The 25,696-nt window shown below is 39.3% G+C and overlaps 1 protein-coding gene across 1 annotated transcript in view; it reads right to left on the bottom strand.

The window, feature by feature from the left end:
* Positions 1-24,923, bottom strand: part of LOC103721481 (alpha-soluble NSF attachment protein-like) — a 41,836-nt gene extending 16,913 nt beyond the window's left edge. The window contains exons 1-5 of the mRNA XM_008811722.4: positions 24,675-24,923; positions 18,433-18,482; positions 18,272-18,344; positions 5,311-5,390; positions 4,866-5,017 (exon numbers count right to left, since the gene is read on the bottom strand). Of these exons, the coding sequence (XP_008809944.2) occupies positions 4,866-5,017; positions 5,311-5,390; positions 18,272-18,344; positions 18,433-18,482; positions 24,675-24,819 (500 nt within the window). The 5' untranslated portion in view covers positions 24,820-24,923. The remainder of the gene's footprint in view (positions 1-4,865; positions 5,018-5,310; positions 5,391-18,271; positions 18,345-18,432; positions 18,483-24,674) is intronic.
* Positions 24,924-25,696: the final 773 nt, after the last annotated feature.

The raw sequence follows: 25,696 nt of genomic DNA on the forward strand, positions 1-25,696 counted from the left end.
GGTTACCTTGGCCTCCCAATTCCTTGGTAGAGACCTGAGAATTTTTCGCACCAAATCAGAGTTAGAATAAGACTTTCCTAAACTCTTAAGCCCATTTATAATGTCAGTGAAACGAGTAAACATATCAGTTATTGACTCAGTAGATTCCATTTTAAACAGTTCATACTTGTGTACTAATATGTTTATCTTAGACTCCTTAACTTGATTGGTCCCTTCATGTGTGACCTCAAGTCTATCCCAAATTTGTTTGGCAGTGGTGCAAGTGGATATTCTATTAAATTCATTTACATCTAAAGAGCAGTAAAGTATATTTACAGCTTTTGCATTTAACTGTGCTAATCTTCTATCATTTTCATTCCAATCCATTTCTGGTTTGGGTATGATAGTGCCCTCTATGTTAAGTGTGGGTGTGTGAGGTCCTCTAGTGATGATTTGCCACAGTTCATAGTCCGAAGCTTGAATGAATATCCTCATTCTAGCTTTCCAATATGTGTAGTTTGTGCCATTAAATAGAGGTGGTCTATTTGTGGATTGCCCCTCACTCATAGAGCATCCCACTTGGGTTGTCATGATCTTTAACTCTTGATTGTTAGATCAACGAGCACTATTAGAGCACCTTGCTCTGATACCACTTGTTGCCCAAGGTGACAAGCCAAGAGGGGGGGTGAATTGGTTTCTTCTAAATTTTTGGTGTTTAAAAAGGACTTTCTTAATTAAGTGCGGTGGATGCTTCCTTAAACTATTTGAATGATTTAAACTAGTGCAAAGATAGAAGATGATGCAAGAATAAACGTAAGCACAAGCACAACACAAACACAACAATATATAGTGGTTCGGTGCTCTCCTTAGCACCTACATCCACTCCCCAAGCGTCCCCTTGGGAATTCACTATAATCCCGCGGATTACAGTTGGATTGTTTTCCGGGCTCACAATCCAAAAACCTTTGTTGGTTTTACGGGCTCACCAACGAACCTATACACTTTGGTTTTCCGGGTTCACCAAAAATCTTTGTTGGTTTTGCGGGCTCACCAACGAACCTTTACACTTTGGTTTTCCGGGTTCACCAAAAACCTTTGTTGGTTTTGCGGGCTAACCAACGAACCTTTACAAAGTGTTTGACAAACAAAAAGAAAAGATTCAAACTCCTAAATGAGCATATGAAACAATATAAACTACAAAGAAGAGTTAAAAAGTATTTATCGCTTTGAAGTGGCTTTGCTCTTCTTTGTCAAGGATGCTTCACTCTTCAAGGGAGGATGGAGCTCTTGATGCCTCTTTGAAACTGCTCAATCCCTTTCTTTGATTGTTGAATGAAGCTCTTGATAAAGGAGATTAGGGCACTTTTGTTTTCTTGTGTATTCCTTGATATTTCTCTCCAAAAGATATTTTCTCTGATGAATAGTGCCCCTTTAAATAGTTTCCAACCTTCTTTGGACAAGCCCCAATGGTCAGATTTGAAAAACTAGCCGTTACTCACCTTGGGAAGAGCAAAAAGTACATCTGCAGAACTAGCCGTTACTGTTCAGCCCGTGTTTGGGTCGGCTCAACCTGTCCTTGGGTCGACCCAACTTTTACTTGGGTCGACTCAAACATTCCTTGGGTCGACCCTCTCAGAAACCACAGAAACCTGAATTTCAGCCTTCCTTCTCATGGGTCGACCCAACCAATTTTTGGGTCGACTCAAAGTTCACTTGGGTCGACTCAACTTCTTCTTGGGTCGACCCTCTCAGTAATTCCAGAGAACCATTTTCTGTCTGTCTTTCTGTCTTGCCTTTGGGTCGACCCTCTCAGGGTTTGGGTCGACTCAAGCTTGGGTCGACTCAACCACTGTTTGGGTCGACCCTCTCAGTAAATCCAGAGAGCTTATTTCCTTCCTGTTTTGAGGATCTTCAAGGTTGGGTCGACTCATGCTTACCTTGGGTCGACCCAACTCACTGTTCATCTGTGCCATTTTTGCAGGAGTGTGACAAATGATTTCTTGATGTGCCGGGGTCGACCCAATCAACCTTTGGGTCGACTCAATCCACACTTTGCTGCATTCTCAAGGATTCATTCAAATGAACAAGAACATGTCTCTATATCAATTCATACAAATATACTGAGAGTAATGAACTTATAAATGAAGTATCAATTTAACTTTTAATATACTCTAGATAATTGCTTGTTAATCATCAAAATAACACTATCATCCTCATCAAGGTTTGAAGTGCTGGCAGAAATATATCAGTTACGGCTGAAACGATCCAAAACTGACACAATTTCAATTAGTTCGGTCAGTTTCGGCCCAATTTCGGAAGTTTCAGCTGAAACCAACTGAAACTATTATGTTTTACTTTTTTTTATTTAGCACGTGAAAATAGTTAATGTTTTCTAAATTTGACTAATATATTGGATTACATATTTATCAAGACTCTATTTATTAAATTTGTCATTTTTGTTGAAGCTTTCTTATTATGATATGGTAAGCTGCATCTTGAAATAATGAAATAAAATGTATTCTTATTTATTTGGTTTATTTAATATATTTATATATATTGCTTCGCTAAGTTATTAATATGGAATAGAATGAAATATTATTAGACCGGTGTCTTTTGGTTAGATGAGTTATTAAAATGATTTGAATGAAATATGCTTGAACAAATTTTTTATTGCTTAGATGAGTTCTTAAAAATGGAAATAAATTGAAATATATTCAGATGGGGCTTTCTTTCCTTGGATGAATTATTAAAATGAAATAGAATAATATAGAGAATAGTTTAGTAGAGTACAAGAACAAAAGTAAATATAGGGAATTCACAAAAAAAAAAAAGAGAGAAAAGTGTAGGTAACATATAAAAGTTAGGGAAAATGTAGGGAAAGCAAAGTACATTTTATAGTGCGTGCAAAGTGTAATATAGCACATCAAGCTTCAATATAGTTTACTTTTAGCTCAACACTGTCTAAACCACAAAAACTGTGATCCAAAAAAACTCAAAACCAAGGTCCGCCGTACCGGTACCGGTGGCCGTCTGGTCCGGTATGGTACCGGTCCGCTCCGATACGTACCAGCCGGTACGCGGTGGTTTCAAAAACCACAGCGCCCGTACCGGCCGGTACGCGGTGGTTTCAAAAACCACAGCGCGCGGCGGGTTCGGATAAAAAACGGGAAAATACCGGTTTTTTTGTCGTTTCAGTACCGGTCTAGGACCGGACCGGTACGGCATTCCATGCTCAAAACACAATAAAATAATATGGAATAACGTACCGTCATTTTATTTTTTTATTTTTTTTATTTTTTTATTTTTGGGATTTTTTCTTTTTTTGACCGAAATTCTGAAACTTGGAGGGGAACTATTGAAACCACAGAAACTACCAAAATAAAAATTCTACTTAAGAGACCAAAATCGAGGTTTAAAACTTTTAGATAGATGTAATATTGTTATATACAACTATAAATTCAAAAGAAACAAAAAGAAACATGTCCAACTTAACAGCTATTTTCTATAGAAAATATCTATAAGAAAGTTTAAGTTCTCTTTAACAAGAATTATAGACCATCAGAACACAAAAAAAGATGTAGCACATGTAGTGCACCATTGACATGATACAACAAAAAGAAAGAAAGAAGGAAAAGCGAAAAGGCAATAGAGTAAAATGTATAACAAAATATATGCATGTTGTTGTACCAAGGTCCATAGTACTGGAACTAACACTTATGCCGGTAGGCCGGCAGTATGGTACGGTATTGTGCTGTCCTGTCCCGATGCATATCAAGAAAGGAAAACCAAATGGGGAGAGGGAAAAGAAAAGGGAGGAAAAGAGAGAGAGAGAGGGAGCGCGAGAGAGATGTTGGGATAGGGAGAGAGAGGGCTCGGAAGCCCTACTCTCCTCTGATTGTCCGCACATCGGTTGAGCCCTGTTTCGTTCTCCCTCCCTCCTCTCTCTCTCTCTTTCCCTCTCTTTTCTTTTCCTTCTCTCCCTCCATTGCCAGTTCTCATTTTGCTCATCGGAACCATCCTGGTCCACCCCCGGTATAGCTCGGTACACCCCGAACTGGGTGGTTCGGGATGATTCCGCCATCCATGATGTATAAGTAGGTTAGGAACAAAGGATGCACAAAGTGATCCCAAAAATTATGCCATGTCGAATATTGCCATAACCAAATGAACATCTAGAATTAGCAAACAGTTGCAATAGAAATTGTTATGTCAACAAGATAAGAAGAGCTATCCATATTGTAAAAAGACAACATTAAAATTGATTGTAAACACAAGAACTGATTAATAAAATGTCAAAGAAAACAACAAATATAAAGATAAAATATTTTACACAAACCTTCATTTATATCCACCTTGTTCCACAAGAAAAAGAATTCTAATATTATCACATAGATTTTTTAAACAACATAATAAGTTCAACAATAATAAAATCTTATTATTGTGAAAAGTTTGTGAAAGCTCTTATAAGGAACCATGAATGTTACAAAGCCTTGTTCTCTATATATTTTACTCCTAATATATGCTACTACATATAAACAAAATTTAATTGAGGCCCTATTCTATTATTGACTTTTCTAACTTAGTTGAGCCGATTTTGTCTCTTCACTCCCTTAAGATTCAGACGTGTTCAACAAAAGCCTTGTGTAACACCAACAGAGTTCTTTAAGAATAAAAACAAAATAAAACTGGGCTTATTGTTTTTTGTTGATTAATATGATTCACTATTCATATTCTATAGCAGGGTTTGGCACACAAAAAAAAAAGACACTGACAATCTTATTTACATGTAATATACAAATGAACATTCTAAAAGAGATAGTGCATTCATTATTTAACTTTAAGCTTTCGAAAATTTATGTTGCAAAAGCAAAACATGTGTATCTTACTGTTCTAGCTGAGCAGCAAATTGTGCAATTTTTTGCTTGCATTGGTTAGCAGAACTTGTTACTTCTTCACTTTCAAAAAGATCAGCAGCCCGCTCAAAGTAATCCATGGCCTTCTCCAAATCCTGCTCTTGTTCATACAACTCACCAAGTTCCTGTAAATGAAGACATGATATCCTCAGTCAGCACAATATTATCTTTTTATGATGTTCTGGAGAAAGAATATACAATTAAGTTAAATTAAGTTAAATCACCCAACAAGTAAATTACAGAACATAAGGTGAAAAATAACACCAGGACAGTTCACCAAATGGAAGTATCAAGCAATAATGCATATTATTATAGACTTTGTCAGAACAAGTAATGGCTAAAGCAAGCATAAAAGAATTTCTACATTTCAGTCAGTCTAAATGTCACTATATTTCAAATAATTGAGAAAATTTACTACCTTGCAGTATCTTGCAGCCATGTTCAATCTGCCTATCTCCAAGAAAAGATTCACAGCCTGGTTTAAGGACTGCGCAGCATCTGCAGAAAATTACAATATAGAAATAAGACATTACAAAATTGGTTTCAGAATGCTACCTAATAACCTCACATGAAAATGGGAATGAATTAATAGAAGTTATAGAAAGAAGTTCAACAGATGCTGGATAGATGAAGAATTCCATGGGTTTGTGATAATTAAAAAGGCAGATACTCCAACCTACACATCCACACCTATATGCTTGACTTGTATAACCAACAAGCCTCGTCTAGTTAATGTCTATGTCACAGTCCACTATTTTCACCTATTAAGTGTTTATTCTATTTGTCAATACAAGACACGAATATGCAAAGCTAGGCACTCTCTCTATACATATGATGGACTCAGTCACTCACTTCTACTTCTTTAATATTTAGTTGTTTCAGAAATACAGTCTAGATTCTCAACTCTATCAATGCTTGTCTCGATGTGTTTCCAGACCTTTTGCAGCCTAACAGTCTTAAACAGTTGTTGCTAACTTATTGTTGTAACTAACTTACTGTTGTAACTAAAATACATACCTTAGACTTTAAAGGCAAAGCAATGATCACAGCATTTCTAAATTGCAGATCTTCTACATCCAACCAAACTCTAGCTGCAGAAAATTATATTGACTTCCCTAACTCCCTTTTGTACAACAAATTATGACAACAAATATGATCACCGTGTGGTATTGCTTGGCCATCCTCTGAATATTGACATTCCTCTTAAGCCATATTTTGGAGTTTCCCTTACAAGTCAATTCTATGAAGGATGGCATCCAACATAAATGCAAGCACTGTCACATCCTTTTGACACCCATCTGGGTTTTCTATGTCATTATTCATCATTCTAACTGTCACGCCCCGGATCCGGATCCGTGACACGGCCGTGCTATTGCCGACTACTGCCCACAATAGCACGCAGCCTCATACATGGGTAACAGAGTAGTCAAACCAACCAAATCTTTTCATATGAAAGCATTCTTAGTACAACATGCTGGTCAGTACCCAAATACAGAGCTTCTATGTAGTTTATGTACACAAAAGTATACTTGCTTTACCCCAAAAAAAAGAAGCCCTGATACAAAATTAAAGTGTTTCCAGCAGCTTTCAGTGGTGAGGATCTGAAAAAAAAATTGTACATAACGGGTATGAGCTACACAGCTCAGTAAGTAATCATACATAATCTTACTGGATCGAACATAATGGTAACCATGTTTATGCAGGGTTTGAGAAGCTGACATGCGTATTATCTCACAATTTATCATGGCAAAATATGTATGCTTGGAAAACAAAGCAGTATTTTCAGTCACAGAATTTTCATAAAACATGCACATGAAATCGTGCCCCCGGCATGCCGTGGTCCATTCTCTCGGATGCTACTGCGAAGTCCATTCGGCCACTGGCGGGGCCAGCTTAGTCATTTTCGGCCACTAGCAAGGCCAGCTTAGTCATTCTCGGCCACTAGCAAGGCCAGCTCAGTTGCATTCGATCAGTAGCATCTTTGAGCCCATTATAGTGCCTCTTGGCTAGATAGTATTTCATTATACTAACTTGCATGCATGATGAAAATATCAGCATAATCATGGTGCATACATGGCCATAGTTTATGAGATCATGCAAGTTACTTATCCATCATAACATATCATGCATGAATAACACTTTAAAAACTTAACATAGTAATATGATCCATAATAAGATTAAAATAGATTACTTACATCAATTCGCTTTCCAAATTGCTCAAGTCCAGGTGACAAATCCTTAATCACCTAAAACAACATTATAGGGATTACATTATTCCCCATTTATTTATTATAAAATCTCTTAGTTCATCATACTATGAACTTACTTGCTTGGATCCCATCCAAGGATTTAGCCCAAGTCCAATTTGAAGCCTTTGGGGTTCGATTTAAAACCAGATTGGGTCCACATGGGTTGATAGGGTTTTTAATTAAAGGATTGGGCCTGGTTCATGATTGAGTCCAGCCTTTTCTAGCCAATTCGGTCTTCTGGTCTGGTCAATAGGCTTAGTCCCAAGTTTAATTGGGTTTAATTTTGGTTCAGGGTCAATGTGGCTCATTTGGGCTTGAGTCAAGGTCAGCCCGGGGTCAATTTGGCCTCAAATTAGTTGAATTGGGTTTAAATTGGGCCTGATTCATATTCAATTGGGTCTGCTGGAACTAACTCAACTTAATTGGATTTGGACCCAAATTAATTTGGGCATAATTCGGTTTGGACTTGACCCAATTTGCAGTTTGGGCTCGTCCAGACTTAGCTCAATTGATTGGGCTCGGGTTCAGGTTCAATTGGCTAAACCAATTTCTTATTATTGGGCTTAACGGGTTTCGGACCCGAACCCCGATCCGTCCCATTGGGCCAGACCCGTTAAGGGTCTCTTCTCTTCTCTTCTTTTTTCTTTTTTATTTTTCTTTTCCTTTCCATTTCCCTCTTTTTTTTCTTTTTTTTTCTTTTTTTTTTCTCTCTTTTCTTTTCTTTTTCTTCTCTTCTCCAGAACCTTCCCGACTCCCACCTCTTTTCCCCCTTTCCCCTCCTCTCTTCTCCGACGAAGGGAGGACGACGAGCGGAGGGGAGGACGGTGAGCGGAGGGGGCCGGGCCACGACCGGCGGCGTCCGCGACCAGGCCCTGCGGCGTCCCCGGCCGAGCCTGCGGCGCTCTTGGCCGCGCCTGCGGTCGACGCTCGTGTCGACGGTGCTCGCGGCCGAAGCCGGCGGCCGCCGCACACGACAACGAGCCGGTGAGTCCCCTCTTCCTCTTTTCTTCTTTTCCTCTCCTCTTCTTTCGTGACCATAGAGGGGGGGCGACCCCATGCTGGGGCTCGGGGGCCGGATTGAGGTCGGCCCGCGGCTCCCGTGGCGCCTGCAGCAGCCGCGGCCCGTGGTCGCCGACCCTCTCTCCTTCCCGTGGAGAAGAGAGACCTCGAGGGAGGAACAGCCCACGGCGGGGACCAACGGCGCCGACGACGCTCGCTGCTGCACACGGGAGTCCCCTCTTCCCTCTCTCCTATTTCTTCTTTCTTTCTTCTTTTCTTTCCTCCCTTCTTCTCTTCACCGAGACCCCTATCCCACTGAAGATAAAGAAAGGAATGGGGCTCCGGCCGACTGCAACCCCCCGGCCGAGAGCCGGCAGCGGCTGCAGCCGAGAACCGTGTACGGAGTCCCTCCTTTATTTTATTTTGGAACAGAAAAAATAAAGAAGAAACAGAATGATCAGGGAGCTTACCTGGGGATGAACTGCGGTGCCTCCTGCTCCGGTGCTTCAGCCATCGTCCTAGAAAGTCCTTGGGGAGGAAGGAGAGCGGTAAGGCTCTTTTAGCTGGGGTGAGGTGTCACCCCCAGCTTTCCCCTGTGAAGGACCTAACACCTGGGCCTTCCTCTGATCCCCACCTGGCCCTAGTCAAATCCATGCATAAAGCAGGAGGTGGCAGCCATCAAACGGGCTGCCAACCATGGGCCCAGTTAGCCTATTAGATGTCATGGCCCAATGTTCAAATATGGGCCCAAAAAGAAGTAATTGGGCCCAGTTGATTTTTGGGCCCAGGTATTACATTCTTCCCCCCTTAAATTAATTTCGTCCTCGAAATTTAATCATGCTTAGAGCTTTAAACTTCGAATGTATGCCACCATCACATCATTCTCGAGCTCCTAAACAGTCCCCCTCTTAAAGAGCTCGCTCATAAGATTTTGGAAAAATCAGGGCATCTCAAAACTTGACCCCTTTTCATCTATGATACATAGGAGTTCTTTTGGTCTCTTCCAAAACAAGATTGGTCTTCCTACCTTAGATTTTAAATACTATAATCCTTGGCCCAAGAAATTAATTGCTTTCGATTAAGTCCACACAAAGATCGTAATCGGCTTAACAGAAATAGGTGAGAGCATTAGCATCAAATACCTTTCATAATCTATAATCCTTTTTCTTCTCTTAACTTTGCCTACAATTTAATGATCCACTTTATCCTAGCGAAACCTCAAACCCCTCTCGAAGAGATAGATTGAAAATGTCATAGCTAGGTGTAGGGGCCATTCCAGGTCTAAGCCCAACCAAGGAACTATCAATCCGTTAATACTAAATTTAAGATGCTCAAAATCTCCCAAGAATTGCCAACAATAGTAAAACTCACTAGTGAAATTATATAGCTATCTCCAGATTATTCAGAGAATCAACAATACTTTTCTCCATTAGAATTCTAATTCACATTTTTCAATAATTCTATTCATCGATACAGTTTCATCATTAGATCTTATCAACAGAATAAGGTCTAACATTTTCAAATTTGATTCTTTTGGTAGGTGATCTAAATCAAACTTTTCTCTTATACACAAAAATCAACATCTCAATTTTGAATAAGAAGATCAAGTTTCTTTGTCAAAATATCAACTTCTCTTGATTAACCGATCTATCACAAGATTAGATCATAACAATTCTAATCCATCCTTGGTAGATATTCATCAAAGTCGATTAACCACCTCAATTTCTTTCAATCAAATAAAGGGTTGATATTAATTAAAGAAATTCAAGCTTCAATTTTAGGAGGACGGAGGTTTATATCAGCATATTCCAGATTTGAGATCAAAATTGATGATCCGTTAATTCTAGTCTCAAGATGCTAAGAATTTCTTAGCATGACATAAAACTGGAGAATCTAAGATAGCACAGTGATATCCAAAAATCAGAACATTCTCTTTTTATTTATCAAGAAAAATCCTACTACACCAGAAAATGGATCAAATCTTTTATTATTAAAACTTTTCGAATCAAAAGAATAATACTTCTGGCCAACTTAGATAAATAATTCAAATCACTATGTTTTCGCTGCGCACTCTGATCAAAATCCTTTGAATTCACTAATAACTTTTAATCAACATACTATTTGTCTACAAACAGAACTATTTAATACCTCATGTGTATTTGCACTTCAAATCTTTCCTCCATCTTGATCGAGTTTTTACTTAGATAGAACTTCTTTTTACTTTTCCATGAGCGAGCAAAGAAAGGGTATCCCAATATAAGATCCTCTTAAATAAGTAACAAACGCTTTAAACGAATTTTACCTTTTCAATAACTTCATCCATTGAAAATGAGCCTTCTTTTCTAATAAGAGATAAACTCTCAAGTCATCTTGGAACATTTTAGGCTCGGAATTATGTAAACTTCTAGAAATTGTTTCTCAATATCCTAATCTTATATTAGGTATCTTTAAATTGCTTGAGCAATAATCTGCCCTACTTTAGCATTGCTAGAAGGTGATTCTGGATCTCACATCTCCGTTAAAAGAAAAGGATGTATACTTTTGTTGTAAGATCTCTATTTAAAAATCTTCTTCTTTTGTACTCTTTCCACTAGATGATGATATGTGGAATTATCATCCATAACTTTCACCTTCTTCATGAAACAATTTAAACTTGCTTCCTAGTGATAAACGAAAGCATTTAATAAATGCCCCTCTATTAGAGATGAAATAGTTTACTTCAAATCTTAGAAGCAGGGTCACTAAGTATAAACCCCTGAAACATCATGTGCTATTGGGCATGTTCCCATATCAACTCTATTGCTGATTCCACTCGCATTTCTTAATGACCCCATGTCATCATCATTTTCTTTTTTTTTTGTTCAAAACATCAACTAATATTTGTTTAATTGATTTATCACAGGATCACAAACTACTGCACTTTATCCATAGTAGAACATTTGAGCCTAAAATATTCTTCAACATTGAAAATTATTCTCAGAATTTACTAAATGACTTCCAATCAAAATATTAATCTTGCATTATAATTTGCAAAGATCTAATATTTCACTTTCCAAGTAAACAAAGGAGAAACTCTTAATTCTCATTCTCAGATATATTTTATTTTTATATAATAGTTTCATGCATAATTGTCATACAAATTTCATCCTCGAAGAATATAAAATCTTTCCTTGTCCAAGCCTTAAACAACTTATGAACGAACCCTATCTTGCCATTAAAATAATTAACTTCAAACTAGAAGTATTATCCACAGTACTCAGTATCAAGTTAAACTTCCAAAATTACCTATATACTGATACACAAGTAATCACAATGTACTTTAACATTCCATGGCTAGTACTCCACTTAATATCAGTCAAAATCTAATTTAATCATAATCCAAAAAAATACAAATTACTCCATCGAAAAATCTCCAAAATAATTTATTCTTATTTTGGCATGGCTTGCTAGCATTCTGATTCAAAATACCAAAATCCTTAGTAGTCTTAAATCTTGGATTCTAATACCATACCCGTCATAATCATGCTCCTAGAATAATTTTATATTACCCTTAACTTCTTTCTTTTTGTTGCTCATTGTCACCTATCAAAATATTTGTGCCAAGCAGTTTTCGTGACTGACCAATGATGCAACCAATAAAATCTTTTCTTTCTTTCCAGTTATACGGAATCTTACTAAATGAGACTTAACTACCCATTCCCTTATTAAAACTTTAAATTTTTTTACTCATGGTTAACCTATTGCTCTGATACCACGAGAATGTCACGCCCTGGATCCAGATCCGTGACACGGCCGTGCTATTGCCGACTACCGCCCACAATAGCATGCAGCCTCATACATAGGTAACAGGGTAGTCAAACCAACCAAATCTTTTCATATGAAAGCATTCTTAGTACAACATGCTGGTCAGTACCCAAATACAGAGCTTCTATGTAGTTTATGTACACAAAAGTATACTTGCTTTACCCCAAAAGAAAGAAGCCCTAATACAAAATTAAAGTGTCTCTGGCAGCTTTCAGTGGTGATCTGAAAAAAAATATAACGGGTATGAGCTACACAGCTCAGTAAGTAATCATACATAATTTTACTGGATCGAACATAATGGTAACCATGTTTATGCAGGGTTTGAGAAGCTGAAATGTGTATTATCTCACAATTTATCATGGCAAAATATGTATGCTTGGAAAACAAAGCAGTATTTTCAGTCAAACAGAATTTTCATAAAACACGCACATGAAATCGTGCCCCCGGCATACCGTGGTCCATTCTCTCGGATGCTACTGCGAAGTCATTCTCGGCCACTGGCGGGGCCAGCTTAGTCATTTTCGGCCACTAGCAAGGCCAGCTTAGTCATTCTCGGCCACTAGCAAGGCCAGCTCAGTTGCATTCGATCAGTAGCATCTTTGAGCCCATTATAGTACCTCTTGGCTAGATAGTATTTCATTATACTAACTTGCATGCATGATTAAAATATCAGCATAATCATGGTGCATACATGGCCATAGTTTATGAGATCATGCAAGTTACTTATCCATCATAACATATCATGCATGAATAACACTTTAAAAACTTAACAAACATAGTAATATGATCCACAATAAGATTAAAATAGATTACTTACATCAATTCGCTTTCCAAATTGCTCAAGTCCAGGTGACAAATCCTTAATCACCTAAAACAACATCACAGGAATTACATTATTCCCCATTTATTTATTATAAAATCTCTTAGTTCATCATATTATGAACTTACTTGCTTGGATCCCATCCAAGGATTTAGCCCAAGTCCAATTTGAAGCCTTTGGGGTTCGATTTAAAACCAGATTGGGTCCACATGGGTTGATTGGGTTTTTAATTAAAGGATGGGGCCTCGTTTATAATTGGGTCCAACCTTTTCTAGCCAATTGGGTCCTCTGATTTGGTCAATGGGGCTCATTTGGGCCTGAGTCAGGGTTAGCCCAAGATCAATTCAATCTTCTGTCAGTTGAATTGGGCTTGAATTGGGCCTGATTCACAATCAATTAGGTCTGCTGAGACCAACTCAGCTTAATTGGGTTCGGACCCATTTCTATTTAACTTAAATTAGCTCGGATTTTATCCAATTTATAGTTTGGGCTCGTCTAGACTTAGCCCAATCTGATTGAGCTCAAATTTAGACTTAGCCAAGTCTAATTGGGCTTGGGTTAGTCAAATTTGGCTAAAGCCATTTCATTTTTTTTTCTTTTTTTCTTCTCTTTTCCTTCTTTTTCTTTTTCTTTTTCTTTCAATTTTTCTTTTCTTTTCTTCTCTTCTCCTTTTTCTTTTCTTCTCCTTCCCGAAGCTTCCTCTCCTCCCTTCTTCTTTCATCCCGATCTCCCCTTCCTCTTCTCCAGAACCTTCCCGACTCCCTCCTATCTTCCCCCTTTCCCCTCCTTTCTTCTCCGACGAAGGGAGGACGACGAGCGGAGGGGAGGACGGCGAGCGGAGGGGGCCGGGCCACGACCGGCGGCGTCCGCGACCAGGCCCTACGGCATCCCCGACCGAGCCTGCGGCTCTCTTGGCCGCGCCTGCGGTCGACGCTCGTGTCGATGGTGCTCGCGGCCGAAGCCGGCGGCCGCCGCACACGACGACGAGCCGGTGAGTCCCCTCTTCCTCTTTTTTTCTTTTCCTCTCCTCTTCTTTCGTGACCATAGAGGGGGGGGGCGACCCCATGCCAGGGCTCGGGGGCCGGATTGAGGTCGGTCGGCAGCTCCCGTGGCGCCTGCAGCAGCCGCGGCCCGTGGTCGCCGACCCTCTCTCCTTCCCGTGGAGAAGAGAGACCTCGAGGGAGGAACAGCCCACGGCGGGGACCAACGGCGCCGACGACGCTCGCGGCCGTACACGGGAGTCCCCTCTTCCCTCTCTCCTTTTTCTTCTTTCTTTCTTCTTCTTTTCTTTCCTCCCTTCTTCTCTTCACCGAGACCCCTATCCCACTGAAGATAAAGAAGGGAATGGGGCTCCGGCCGACTGCAACCCCCCGGCCGAGAGCCGGCAACGGCTGCAGCCGAGAACCGTGTACGGAGTCCCTCCTCTATTTTATTTTAGAACAGAAAAAATAAAGAAGAAACAGAATGATCAGGGAGCTTACCTGGGGATGAACTGCAGTGCCTCCTGCTCCGGTGCTTCAGCCATCGTCCTAGAAAGTCCTTGGGGAGGAAGGAGAGCGGTAAGGCTCTTTTAGCTGGGGTGAGGTGTCACCCCCAGCTTTCCCCTGTGAAGGACCTAACACCTGGGCCTTCCTCTGATCCCCACCTGGCCCTAGTCAAATCCATGCATAAAGCAGGAGTGGCAGCCATCAAACGGGCTGCCAACCATGGGCCCAGTTAGCCTATTAGATGTCATGGCCCAATGTTCAAATATGGGGCCCAGGTATTACACTAACTGTTCCAGACAAAACCTCTTCACAACAAATTTCTAGACCAGTAGACCCTCTTCACAACCAATAGCCTATCACAGTTGACATGGCAAATCATTGTTCACTAGCAATAATTTCTTTCCTTAGACCATCAACATGATTCAATTCCTACTATGTGTGTCTTGAATCATCATACTTGATTCTTCATGGTACTATACTATATCGTGCAATAGTTAGCGTTCTCCATGTAACTGAATTCGAAATTTACCATTTTAGTGCTTCCATAAAAAACCATCCAAAATGGAAAAATCTAATCCTTGCCATGCTCATCTTATGTTTTTGTTGCACAATAATCATAAACAACACATCTAACTGACTGGTGTCAACAAAATTTTCACGAGATCCCGGCATAAACAATATGGCACTACCAACTTACTAATCCACTTTGTCTACCTCCTTGCTAATCCATTAAATTATTATTTATTTAGCCATATTATGACAAACTATAATAACAGATTGATCATTTTGCGCTATCCAAGGTCTGCTGAACCGGCCGGTTCTGACCGGTTCAGCTTGTACCTTACCGGTACCGCCCAGCACCAGTACGGTACAGCTATAGAATTCGGTTCCGGAACCGAACGACTCTTTGCCCGTCCGGTGCGAACCGGTGCGGTTCACACCGGTACAAGCTCGGTGTCAGTGCGAACCGGTCCGGTTCGAACCGGTACAAGCTCGGTACCGGCATCGAAGAAGAAGACGAGGAAGAGGAAAGAAAAGGAAGAAAGAGGAAGAAAGAAGAGGAAGAAGAAGAGGAAGAGGAGGAAGAAAGAGGAGAAGAAGAAGAGAAGAAGCCTACCTGTTGCACCGGGCCTCGGGCCGACCTTCTCCCTCGGGCCGATGAGGATCACCCATCTTGCTTGTGGTTCCGGCCCCTTCTTTGCTCGCGGGAGAAAGGGAAAAACAAAAGAGAAAAAAGGAGAGAGGGGAAGGAGAGGAAGAGAGTATGAGAAGGAGGAAGAAAGGAAGGGGGAAAAAAAGGAAAGAAAAAAAAGAGCGTCTGCGCGCGGGGCACCCTGCCCTCGTGGCGCGAGCGATTCGCGGAGAATCGCTCGCGCCCGTGCGCGATTCCACGGGCAGGAAACCGCGCCCGCGCATGGTTCCCCGTGCTAACGCGCGATTCCACATCCAGGGAACGCGCCCGCGCGTGGTTCACCGCGCGGGGCAACAAGCCCACACGGCACTGTGCACGATCGCATGCCCACGCGGCCCCGCGTGGGCATTTAATGCCACAAAGTGGCAATTGGCTAAAACGCGGACGCGCGCGCTCGTCGCAGATTTTTTTTTTCCGGTTGGCCAATTCGGTACCGGTCTCCACCGGTACGTCGGTTCAGTCGGTTTTACATACTTTGGCACTATCTCTTGATCACACATTCGACCCTATAAAATATATAATTGACATCCACAATTATCCAAGCATTCAGTGATCTACATATGTATATAAATCATACAAGGAACTCAGTTTAATGGATTATGATGCAAGCCACACAATTCATTAGAAATTAGAAACTCCAAACAGTATGTAACTTGTTCAAGCAGCAAACATCGTAATTTGAACCCTGTTTAAATACCAATCGGCCATAAAGAAGTTCTATGCAGCAGATATATTAGATCAGTTGCAAGATCTAATAAAAAATACTAATCATCTGTGCAACAGCAGAAATAAATCTCAACTAGAAATAAAGATATAAAGTTGAAGAAGAAACAGGATAAGAACTTCAAGAGAATTAAGAAGAAATCATTAAAGAAGGAAATAACTGACCCTTCAGCCATGTTACCACTCTCAAAGTAGGTTAACCATGCAAAGTTCAGCACCCCTACTTCCAGTAGGATACATAAATGAGGAAATTTTAGACATAATTGCTGAGTAAAATCTCCAACAACAGAAATTAGTTGGAACCTTTGTGACTTGAATTAACACTCCCTAACATAGAACGGCAGTAGACATCCATCTAACAAAAGCTTCAATGCTCCTTTTTTTAAGCTAAATTTTAATTTAGTTCATTAGGACTCTCTAAAACAGAAAACAACCAGCTGAATAAAACCCAGAAGAGGACTGGCTGTGAAGCAACAAAAAAAAATATCCATGATTTGAGTCAGTGCTCCAATTAAAACTTTCTTCTTTTGCTGTCACTATTAGAACTTCAAACAGTAAATAAAATAACACCTGTTGGACACCCAATACAAGAGAAATTAACACGTCTCAAAAAGGAGCTGGCCAACATCAACTTAGTCGGCCTACAGCTGGGTGCCTCGTAGTTCCCCTACCTGCAAACTGAAATGACTGGGCAAAAAGTGACTAAAATAAGCTAACTCAAGGCCTTAGAAAAGGCCAACCAAAACTACTTTAGGTTGCTTCTATTTGACCATCAAGGACCATCTAAGGGAATATGTGGGGCTTGCTGCCTGCTCTTTCTAGTCCTTTGGCCGCACCATGTTAGAAACTTTATCTTGTGATACAATTGATGGTGTTAACAACCTTCCTTAAATATATCCTGTAAGCATATAAATGCCATGATCACCCAATGATTAAGAATCCAATAAGTTTATCTCAGTTTCGCATTATATGATCATATGATGTAGCATATGCTGCAACCTATGCTGAATAAATAACAAAACAGATCTGGGAACATCTGAAACCTTCCATGTCGATATCTTGCCAATAGCACTCCAACTTCTATCACTCAAATAATTTCTTCATAAAAGTAAAGGAAACCTTCACCAAGCCATAAATTACTTTTGAATCACTATAACGACATGAATGAGTTAAAAAGGTCTTTAAGCACATTCAATTATCTAACCATGACTGCAAGAAGCAATTAAAGTACTGAAGTCTATAATATCATAGAAATGTCAGCCTGCAGCAATCCACCAACCCTCTAAAAACTTCATGGTCAAGTTTTTCCAATCTATGTACCAGAGACTCTTTCTTAATAGAAAACAAATTGATGGCATGAAATAGTTAAAATAATTCATTCACTATACAGAAAAGCCAGTTAAACCCTCAACAACTAGAAAATTTTTGTATAAGAAATTTATATGTATTTTCAAGGTCCAAAAGCAGCACATGGGCTGCAAACCCTAAAAGGACTTTTTTGTTGTCAACAAGCATAACACTCAGTCTTCAAAGTCAGTTTTTTAACTGAAACAGTGAAAATGGTGTTTGTTTGAACCATCATGCTCTATACAGGGCTAGCATGCCAGGGTACCAATTCACCAAATGACATAGTGGCCGCATCAGATGTGACTGAAGAGTTACGAAGACAAGACAAGATTTAGAAAAAAAAAAAAAGAAAGACTCATGATCAAAGGTTGGAGCACCCATACTAGTACCTGTACTAGTACCTTAACTGATATAGACAGGCATGATATAGTAATGTACCGACACATGGTCTGCCTCTTGGTGCTAGCACAACAAAAATGTGGTGATGTACCATCTGGCAATATGCATTATTACAGAGAGGTGTACTAGTACCAATTCTTATTGGTACGATATGGTGCAACATGTACACATCAGTACTCAAATTCTAGATCATGATTGCCCCAAAGAAACCAAATCATGATACTAGAACACCTTTTAACTTGACTGATATACCTCCTGTAGACATGCTAGCCTTATGCAAAAATCTTTTCATTTTTTTTTTTTGGTAAAGATGACCTACAGAACTTTTCATGTAAAAGCTTCTCTGATGCAGAAAATACCTTGAACTGAGGTTTTCTTGTAACAGTTTGCCGCATCGACATGAGCTGAAGCAGCTTCATGCTTGCTTTCCAACTGTACTTGGGAAATCAAGATGAACAAAATTACAGGGATGTAGACTCTGATACCATGTAGTATTTAAACAGAAAAGAGAAGAATAGACCTTTAAATGACAACTAGCAAGTTTGATGTATACGGCTCCAGCTCTATCCCCTGCATTCCAATACATTTAAAAAGCATAAGATCTTCACTCACGCCAAAGATGGTTCCTTAATTTACATGATGCTTTTGCTTGAATAACCTGATTGACTAGAAGAATCTATCAGGTGAAAATATAGTGATCAGACACATCAACTACTGCAGAAAAGTGCTTTTTGACATTATTTTCTGACAAGCAGAGAACATTGAAGTTCTAATGAAGGAGAACACTGTAATTCTTCTGTATGATAAAAAAGGAGGAGAACATACTTAAAGACATTAGTGTATGTGGCAAACATCCTATTATTACAACTTAAAAATTTTGGCCCAAAAAGGATATTAATGCAATATATCAACTAAAAGTTTCTTACATTAGGAATCCCTTTTATTAGGATTTCAATTTTGTCAAGAATTTGATTCAGCTGAAATGTCCCACAACCCGATACCACAAATATATTTCAGCACTACACTGCTAAATCAGTGGATGGTTGTCAATAACTTAAATCTAATTGAAGACTGAAAAATTACAATGCATGTATTCATATGAATGTAAGATAAATAGTATTTTCCTAGAAATCATATAAACATGTTCCTAGAAATCATATAAACATGTTTATAAATAATACATACATACATGTGTGGAAATATCTGCTATGATTTTTATCTTCAAACCCAAAACCAAGATGTGATGACTAAAATAATCGCATTACGAGTTACTACGAGAATCATTTGTCACAAAATATCCATCAAGATGTTGAAAGATGGTACAAAAGACCTCCTCATAAACCCCCATTTTCGCAACCCAAGCTTGCCTACCTCTTTCCTCTTAGGTAGCCCCCAAAACAAGCACCCTCCTCCATCAAATGCAAAACCTACACTTCTGTCTCTTGGCCATCTATGTGTCTGATTTTTGACAGGCTACTCATCTCCTCAACCAAGGAGTATACATGCCATGCCACACACACGCACCTAGGGTTGCAAGTGGATTGCACTGACCCACTTCTAATCTAGAACCAACCCTAGAATAACCCAATCCAATCATATACCAAAGTCAATCGGACCAATCTTGGTTGAATAAAAAATACGAACCATTTCAATTTTCAAAGATGGATGGGATATGGATCAGTAGGGAACAAATCCAAATCCAAACTACCCAAAACTAACACGCTATGTTTTTGACAACTCACAATGAATTTAAGAAAGTAATATGCTTTTACTAGGAAATTTATGAGTTTTAATGATGATATACATGTGGTTGCACTTTGTCTAAATGTTTTAATGGTGAAAAGGTTGTTGAGAAAGTCTAAATGTTGTATAATGATTATTTTCTAGCTATAATATGTTTAGGATCTATTCAAGCCGCTAATAGATATTTCTTACACATTTTTATTTGGGCTATCCTTGTCCCAGTTTGACTCCTAGAACCCATGGATCAACAAAAGAACTCATAAAACTGGTTTGACCCACCCATATTAAAATGGACTAGGAGTGCATTGAAATTTTTTATCGGAATAGAGTATGAACTGGATTAGATTGTGCCAAACCCCAGTCCAAACGATCCTGCTTGTAGCCCTACCCACACCCAATGGTACCTACATCTGATGAATTTTGTCTCATAAACCCCCTAAGCCCAGCTGCATTTTGTATCAAAATCCTATCCTTTGCCCTTAAACCACTAAACACTAGTACCCAGTGTCAAGCCCTGTGCAGTCATTCCTGGAACATCCATGATGTCATCATAGATTAACTTACACCAAGTGATCTTCTACAATCGTACGCTGTTATAAGCTGGCCAGCAAACAGTTGTAAGGCTAAATCTATATTATGATGCTCCTTTTAACTTCTTTGTTTGCTTTATATAGAGTACTTTGAATTGCTTTCTGTTGGGGTTTTTTTTCAGCAAAAAAAAAAAACAGCAGGCCAAGAACCACATTACCAATAAACTACCTACCCTGACTCAACTATGTTGAAAATGACCTATCACAGCAGTTTGCCCAAGCCTTAAACAATGTCAGCAGGAGAGCAACATTGATGAGAATACAGGAGTCAACAATTTTTCAAGGATGACTCTAGAAGGGTTTATGGCAGCGTTGATAGAGGATGACATCTATGAACTTAAGTTTGCTTCAACATGAAATTCATATCGGACTGCCATCAGTATCCAAGAACCATCCTGCTCAGATATATTTGCAAGATCCTCTACAGGTTTCTTCAAGACTATAAGAAGCCTCAGACAACGCCGTCCTTGTTTCCATGATCATTTTCCAGTCTCACGGAATCACTCGACCTGCACCTAGAAAAAGCTAATGCAAAAGGGCGATGTTAATTTTACTAAATCAAAGTTGAGGTTACTCAGTTAACTTTTGCTATTGACCTTCTGGTCTTTTCGTGTGCGAGGAATCTTCCTTAACAACATAGGGAAAGTTCTGTTAGAGTTTACTAGACTACAGTTAAACAAAAGAAAAGAACAATTTCTTTCAGCAGAGATTGCAACTCAAAGCAAAAGATTTGTAATTCATTCAAATTAAGGACTATTGCTCTTAAATACTTAACATTGTGCTATAATGGGCAATTTTGAATCATCCCTTTGATCCTCCTTTTACAAAGCTAGGAAATTAGGAATCTCAATTTCTTGGAGCCAACCTTCTTCAATCCTATTGGCTAGTTTTATTCCATTTGCCAAGAAGAATTCTATGTTATCTACATGGTTTGTTTCGAGACTTTTTTGAAAGATCCTATGCATACTATCCAACAGAAAAGAAACATGTACTCCTAAAAACAGAGGGGGGCCTTGCTCTGGAAAATTCAGTAGACTGAATGCAATTTTATTCCTCAAATTGTTTTGAACCTGCATCACCAAATGAAAACCCTTGAGGGGCAAAGTGAGACACAACTATAGAAGAAACTTCTAAGCTATATAATAGAAGCCAATAATATTGATGTCCGGAAGTAGTTACCAGAAAAGCCTGATTAGGAAAATTTCTGGCGCTACTTCCATTACATCCTTCTGGTTTGACGGATACACAGCTATAGGATTCCACATTGCATCTTAAAACGCCAGCTAATATTAATGTAGATTGATGGTCAGAAGATAAAACCAACATGATTTTTTTCATAATCTTGGATCTACTAAACAATCAATCGATAGACTAGTATACATCCAATAGAATTAGACCATGACAGAGGAATGAAGTAGAGCTGTTGTGTATCACATGATTACCATATTCCTTTATAACTTAACAAGAAAACTAAAAAAAAACCGATGTAAGAGCAACAAATGAAATTATTTAGTTTGAACTTCTGGATTTTTTTCAGCTAGTTTAGGAAGCCTTAGTTGTTAACTAGACAGCATCACGTCCATAGGCCCATCTGTTTAAGAAGAGTATCTAAGATTGCTTTTTCTTCTTTATTTTTATTTTTTCTATATAGAAGGTTCCATAGATCCCAATAATGATTGAAACAGTTATTTTTCAAATTTTGGATAAGTTGGAAAGTTGAGGATCACATACTAGTGTGTGTTTTTAAAAGGACACTAATCTGAATTTTTCAGAGAAATTTTAGTTGTTTTTTCTCAAACATTGTGGATCCAATGTAATTATCTTCCTCCACATGATTGTGAATTCATATAGCATAACTCCTCTCTCTCTCTCTCTCTCTCTCTCTCTCTCTCTCTCTCTCTTCCCTCTCTTTCTCAATTTGATCCAAAATTAGATTCATCTTTAATGTAAATCTTTACACGTGCTTATAGGCATTGAAACTAAGGTGCTTGTTACTTCAAACAATCTCTTTGTCATGTGAATGGACAACAACCACAATACAAGGCATCAACAACCAGAGAGGATGGCTAGCATTGAAAGAAGTTTGATGATCTTATGGACATGTTTAGATCACTCTAGTTACTAGACATGGTGCAAATAATTAAAAAAAAAAATTGCAAAACAATCATCAAATACCTACTAATAAGTTGGCAAAGCAAGGTCCTCCCAATTAAAAAATATGGTTCATAGAAGGTCCATCTGAAGACCCTCTGCCAACTACTGAAGTAACGATCATCCTTCAAACAAATCTTTATAATAGAAAAAAAAATTAATAGAATCTAAGGATCCAATACAGGAAATATGCCGCATAGTTAAAAACATGATCCATATCTGTTTACTAATCAAGCAGTATGACAATACAACACTTGTTGAGGGTGCCAGCTGGCTCAGTTGGTGAAGTTAACTTGGTTTTGGATACCAATGACCTGATTTCACCTAGTTCTTAAAAAAACAAAAAAAAAAAGAAAAAAAAAAACAGCCCCTATTGATTTCCTGGCATCTTTGATATTCATCATCCAATGTGATAAGAATGATATGGAACATTCATTGCCAAACAACTCCACAATCTAATTCCAATCACACAAGGTATATGATTGATTCATATATTAAAGGTGTGGGCTAGAAATGGGTCATAATCAAGCCAAACCCATATATAAGTCTAGGCCGACATTCAACATGGAAACACCAAGATTAGCCCCTGGTCCAAGTCATAGCTAGACTCTAAAACTCAGATTTGGGGTTTTGCATCAAAATATTTGAAGGCACAGATCCTATCATGGGAATGAAAAAAAAACGCTAACTAAACCAAGTCAGCTAGCCATGAGTGGTCTAGCAATGATACTTTGGCCTTACTTCCCATATGAATTGGCAACTAATAAAAGAAGATTATACTTTTTTGAGAGAGCGAGAAAGTGGGGGTGAGACCCACTCGCACTATAATTACTCAGATCCAAATTTTCAGGATGCACCAATGAGGAATTGAACCCAGAACCTGCAGTTGCAGAGCAGAGGAATGTGACCACTAGGTCAAGCCGCAGTTAACTAGAAGATTATACATTAATACTAGTTTTTGATAGACCGATCTTTTTAGGTATGCTAGCTATAGATATCCATGAGATTATCCATAGTTTATACATACATGTAGACAAAACTATGCAGCTTAAGGCCTATAAAAACCTGTAGGCTCATACATTTAGAAATAATATGTTCTTCTTATACAATGAACTTGTTTTCATTTTTAATGCATTTAGATCTTTTACTTTAAGTAATTTTCCCAGCATGCGTTATGGCTTGCATTAGTTGGCCATGGTGCTTCTAATAGGACATTATTTAATGCAACTGTTAGATCTGAAATACTAAAGAAGTGTCCTGGCTTTTCCGATATATGGTGGTAACCATGTAGTAACCTGAGCAAGGATGATTGAACATTACTCTCTTTATCTGCATTTTCCCAATCTGATTTAATATCAAATTTCATTTTGATGAATACCATGTCTTTAGATTTGATTTACATTAGAATAATTAGGTTTGCAAAATTACATAGACCATAAAATGGAAATGAAGCAATTTCAAGCAAAAAAAACAAATTAGGAAATGACAGAAAAATGTTTGAATGGAATGTGATATAAGAGTAACATAAAAGAAGCAAATAGTGGCATGAATTAAAGACAGAGTGACAGTGGACCTCTAAGAGTCGACAAAAAATTCAAGTGATTTCAACTAATAAAAGATTCAGCATTACTGGCACCATCTATTGGCTATGGAATGCAGTAAAAGTATGGCCACTCACGATTATCTGATCAATGATAATTTCAACTCAATGGTTCAATGGTAACATGGATGGTCCAATTTTGATGTTACCCCATTATCTGTCTCCAGGTTTTGCTTCATGAAGTAAAACCATCTTGTTTTAAATTAAGCTAGAAAGTATACAAAGATTTAGTCCAAGGCTCTTTTATTTCCCCTAGCTAGCCAGTTATTTCATTTCTTCGTTCACTACCCATCATCAGAGATAGCCAAATAGGTTCCAACAAACTGACAAATATATTCAATAAATGACAAAAAAGTTCAAAAGATCAACTGCATAGGTTCAGAAAAATTATATTTTTTATCATCTACATATACTGTTAATCATCCAACCATCTATTCCAACATTTGTAGATCCCAATCCAAATTAATTCACATTAAGATCACGTAATCATCTAAATCATAAAAAAGTGGGGAAAGAAATCCAATGACAAGGAATCATTCCCCAATACCGGCAGATCAAAAAGGTCAAACCGAAAAATATCACAGATTGTGCGCCGAGCCTTAAATATCATGAAAAATAACACAGGATCAAGAACCGATCAGAAGGAACGAAATCAGCGACGGAGAAAGGGATGCTTACATTTCTTGCTAAGTTTGAAGCAATTCGCGGCCTTATCGTACAAATCGGCGGCGTCGTCGTACTTGGATCCGAAGAGACCCCATCCATTGAGCTTCTTCTCCGCCTTCTTCTCGAAATCCTCCCCTATCGCCGTCTGATCCGCCATCGTCCCCAATCTTTTCTTATCCTTCTGTCCCACCTCTTCTTTTCAGCGAATTAAAGCCCGTTGCACCGGAGGGAGGCGAGAGGTGTCGATGTTGGGTGGTTCTATATACACCCCCCCTATTGCTCAGGACACCCCCCCAAAATTAAAAAAAATTAAATACTCTCTACACCCCCCATTTGCTAAGGACACCCCTAAAAAATTAAAAATTCCTAAATTACCCCCCACCCTCCCCACCCTCTCACCTAAATTGCTCTCTACACCCCCCAAACCCCCCCCCACCCCGCTCTTCCCCTCCAAAACACCTCGCCAACGCCCAAAACCCCCCGTTCCCCCTTCTCCCTCTCGTCGTCGGCATTCTCCCGATCTCCGACCACCTCGCCGGCTTCTCCCAGAACCACCTCGCCGGCTTCTCCCGAAATTTTTTTTTTCACGGTTCGTGCTCCGTTCGGCACTGGATCGCCGAACAAAAGGCTTCTGTTCGGCTGAACAGTGCCGGACAGAAGCCTTCTGTTCGGCACTGTGCAGCCGAACAGATCTGTTCGGTTGAGGGTTGCCGAACAGAAGGCTTCTGTCCGGCACTGTTCAGCCGAACAGAAGCCTTTTGTTCGGCGATCCAGTGCCGAACGGAGCACGAACCGTGAAAAAAAAAAATTTCGGGAGAAGCCGGCGAGGTGGTTCCGGGAGAAGCCGGCGAGGTGGTCGGAGATCGGGAGAATGCCGGCGACGAGAGGGAGAAGGGGGAACGGGGGAGGAGGGGTTTAAGGGGGGTTTGAGGGGTGTTTTTTTTTTCTTTTCAAAACGAAACGGAGGAGGAGGAAGGGGGGTGTATGAGAAAATTTCAAGGGCAATATGGTAATTACACTAAAGGTTAGTTTGG

The sequence above is a fragment of the Phoenix dactylifera genome, chromosome 10 (genome assembly GCF_009389715.1).
Source record: "Phoenix dactylifera cultivar Barhee BC4 chromosome 10, palm_55x_up_171113_PBpolish2nd_filt_p, whole genome shotgun sequence".
NCBI lineage: Eukaryota > Viridiplantae > Streptophyta > Magnoliopsida > Arecales > Arecaceae > Phoenix > Phoenix dactylifera.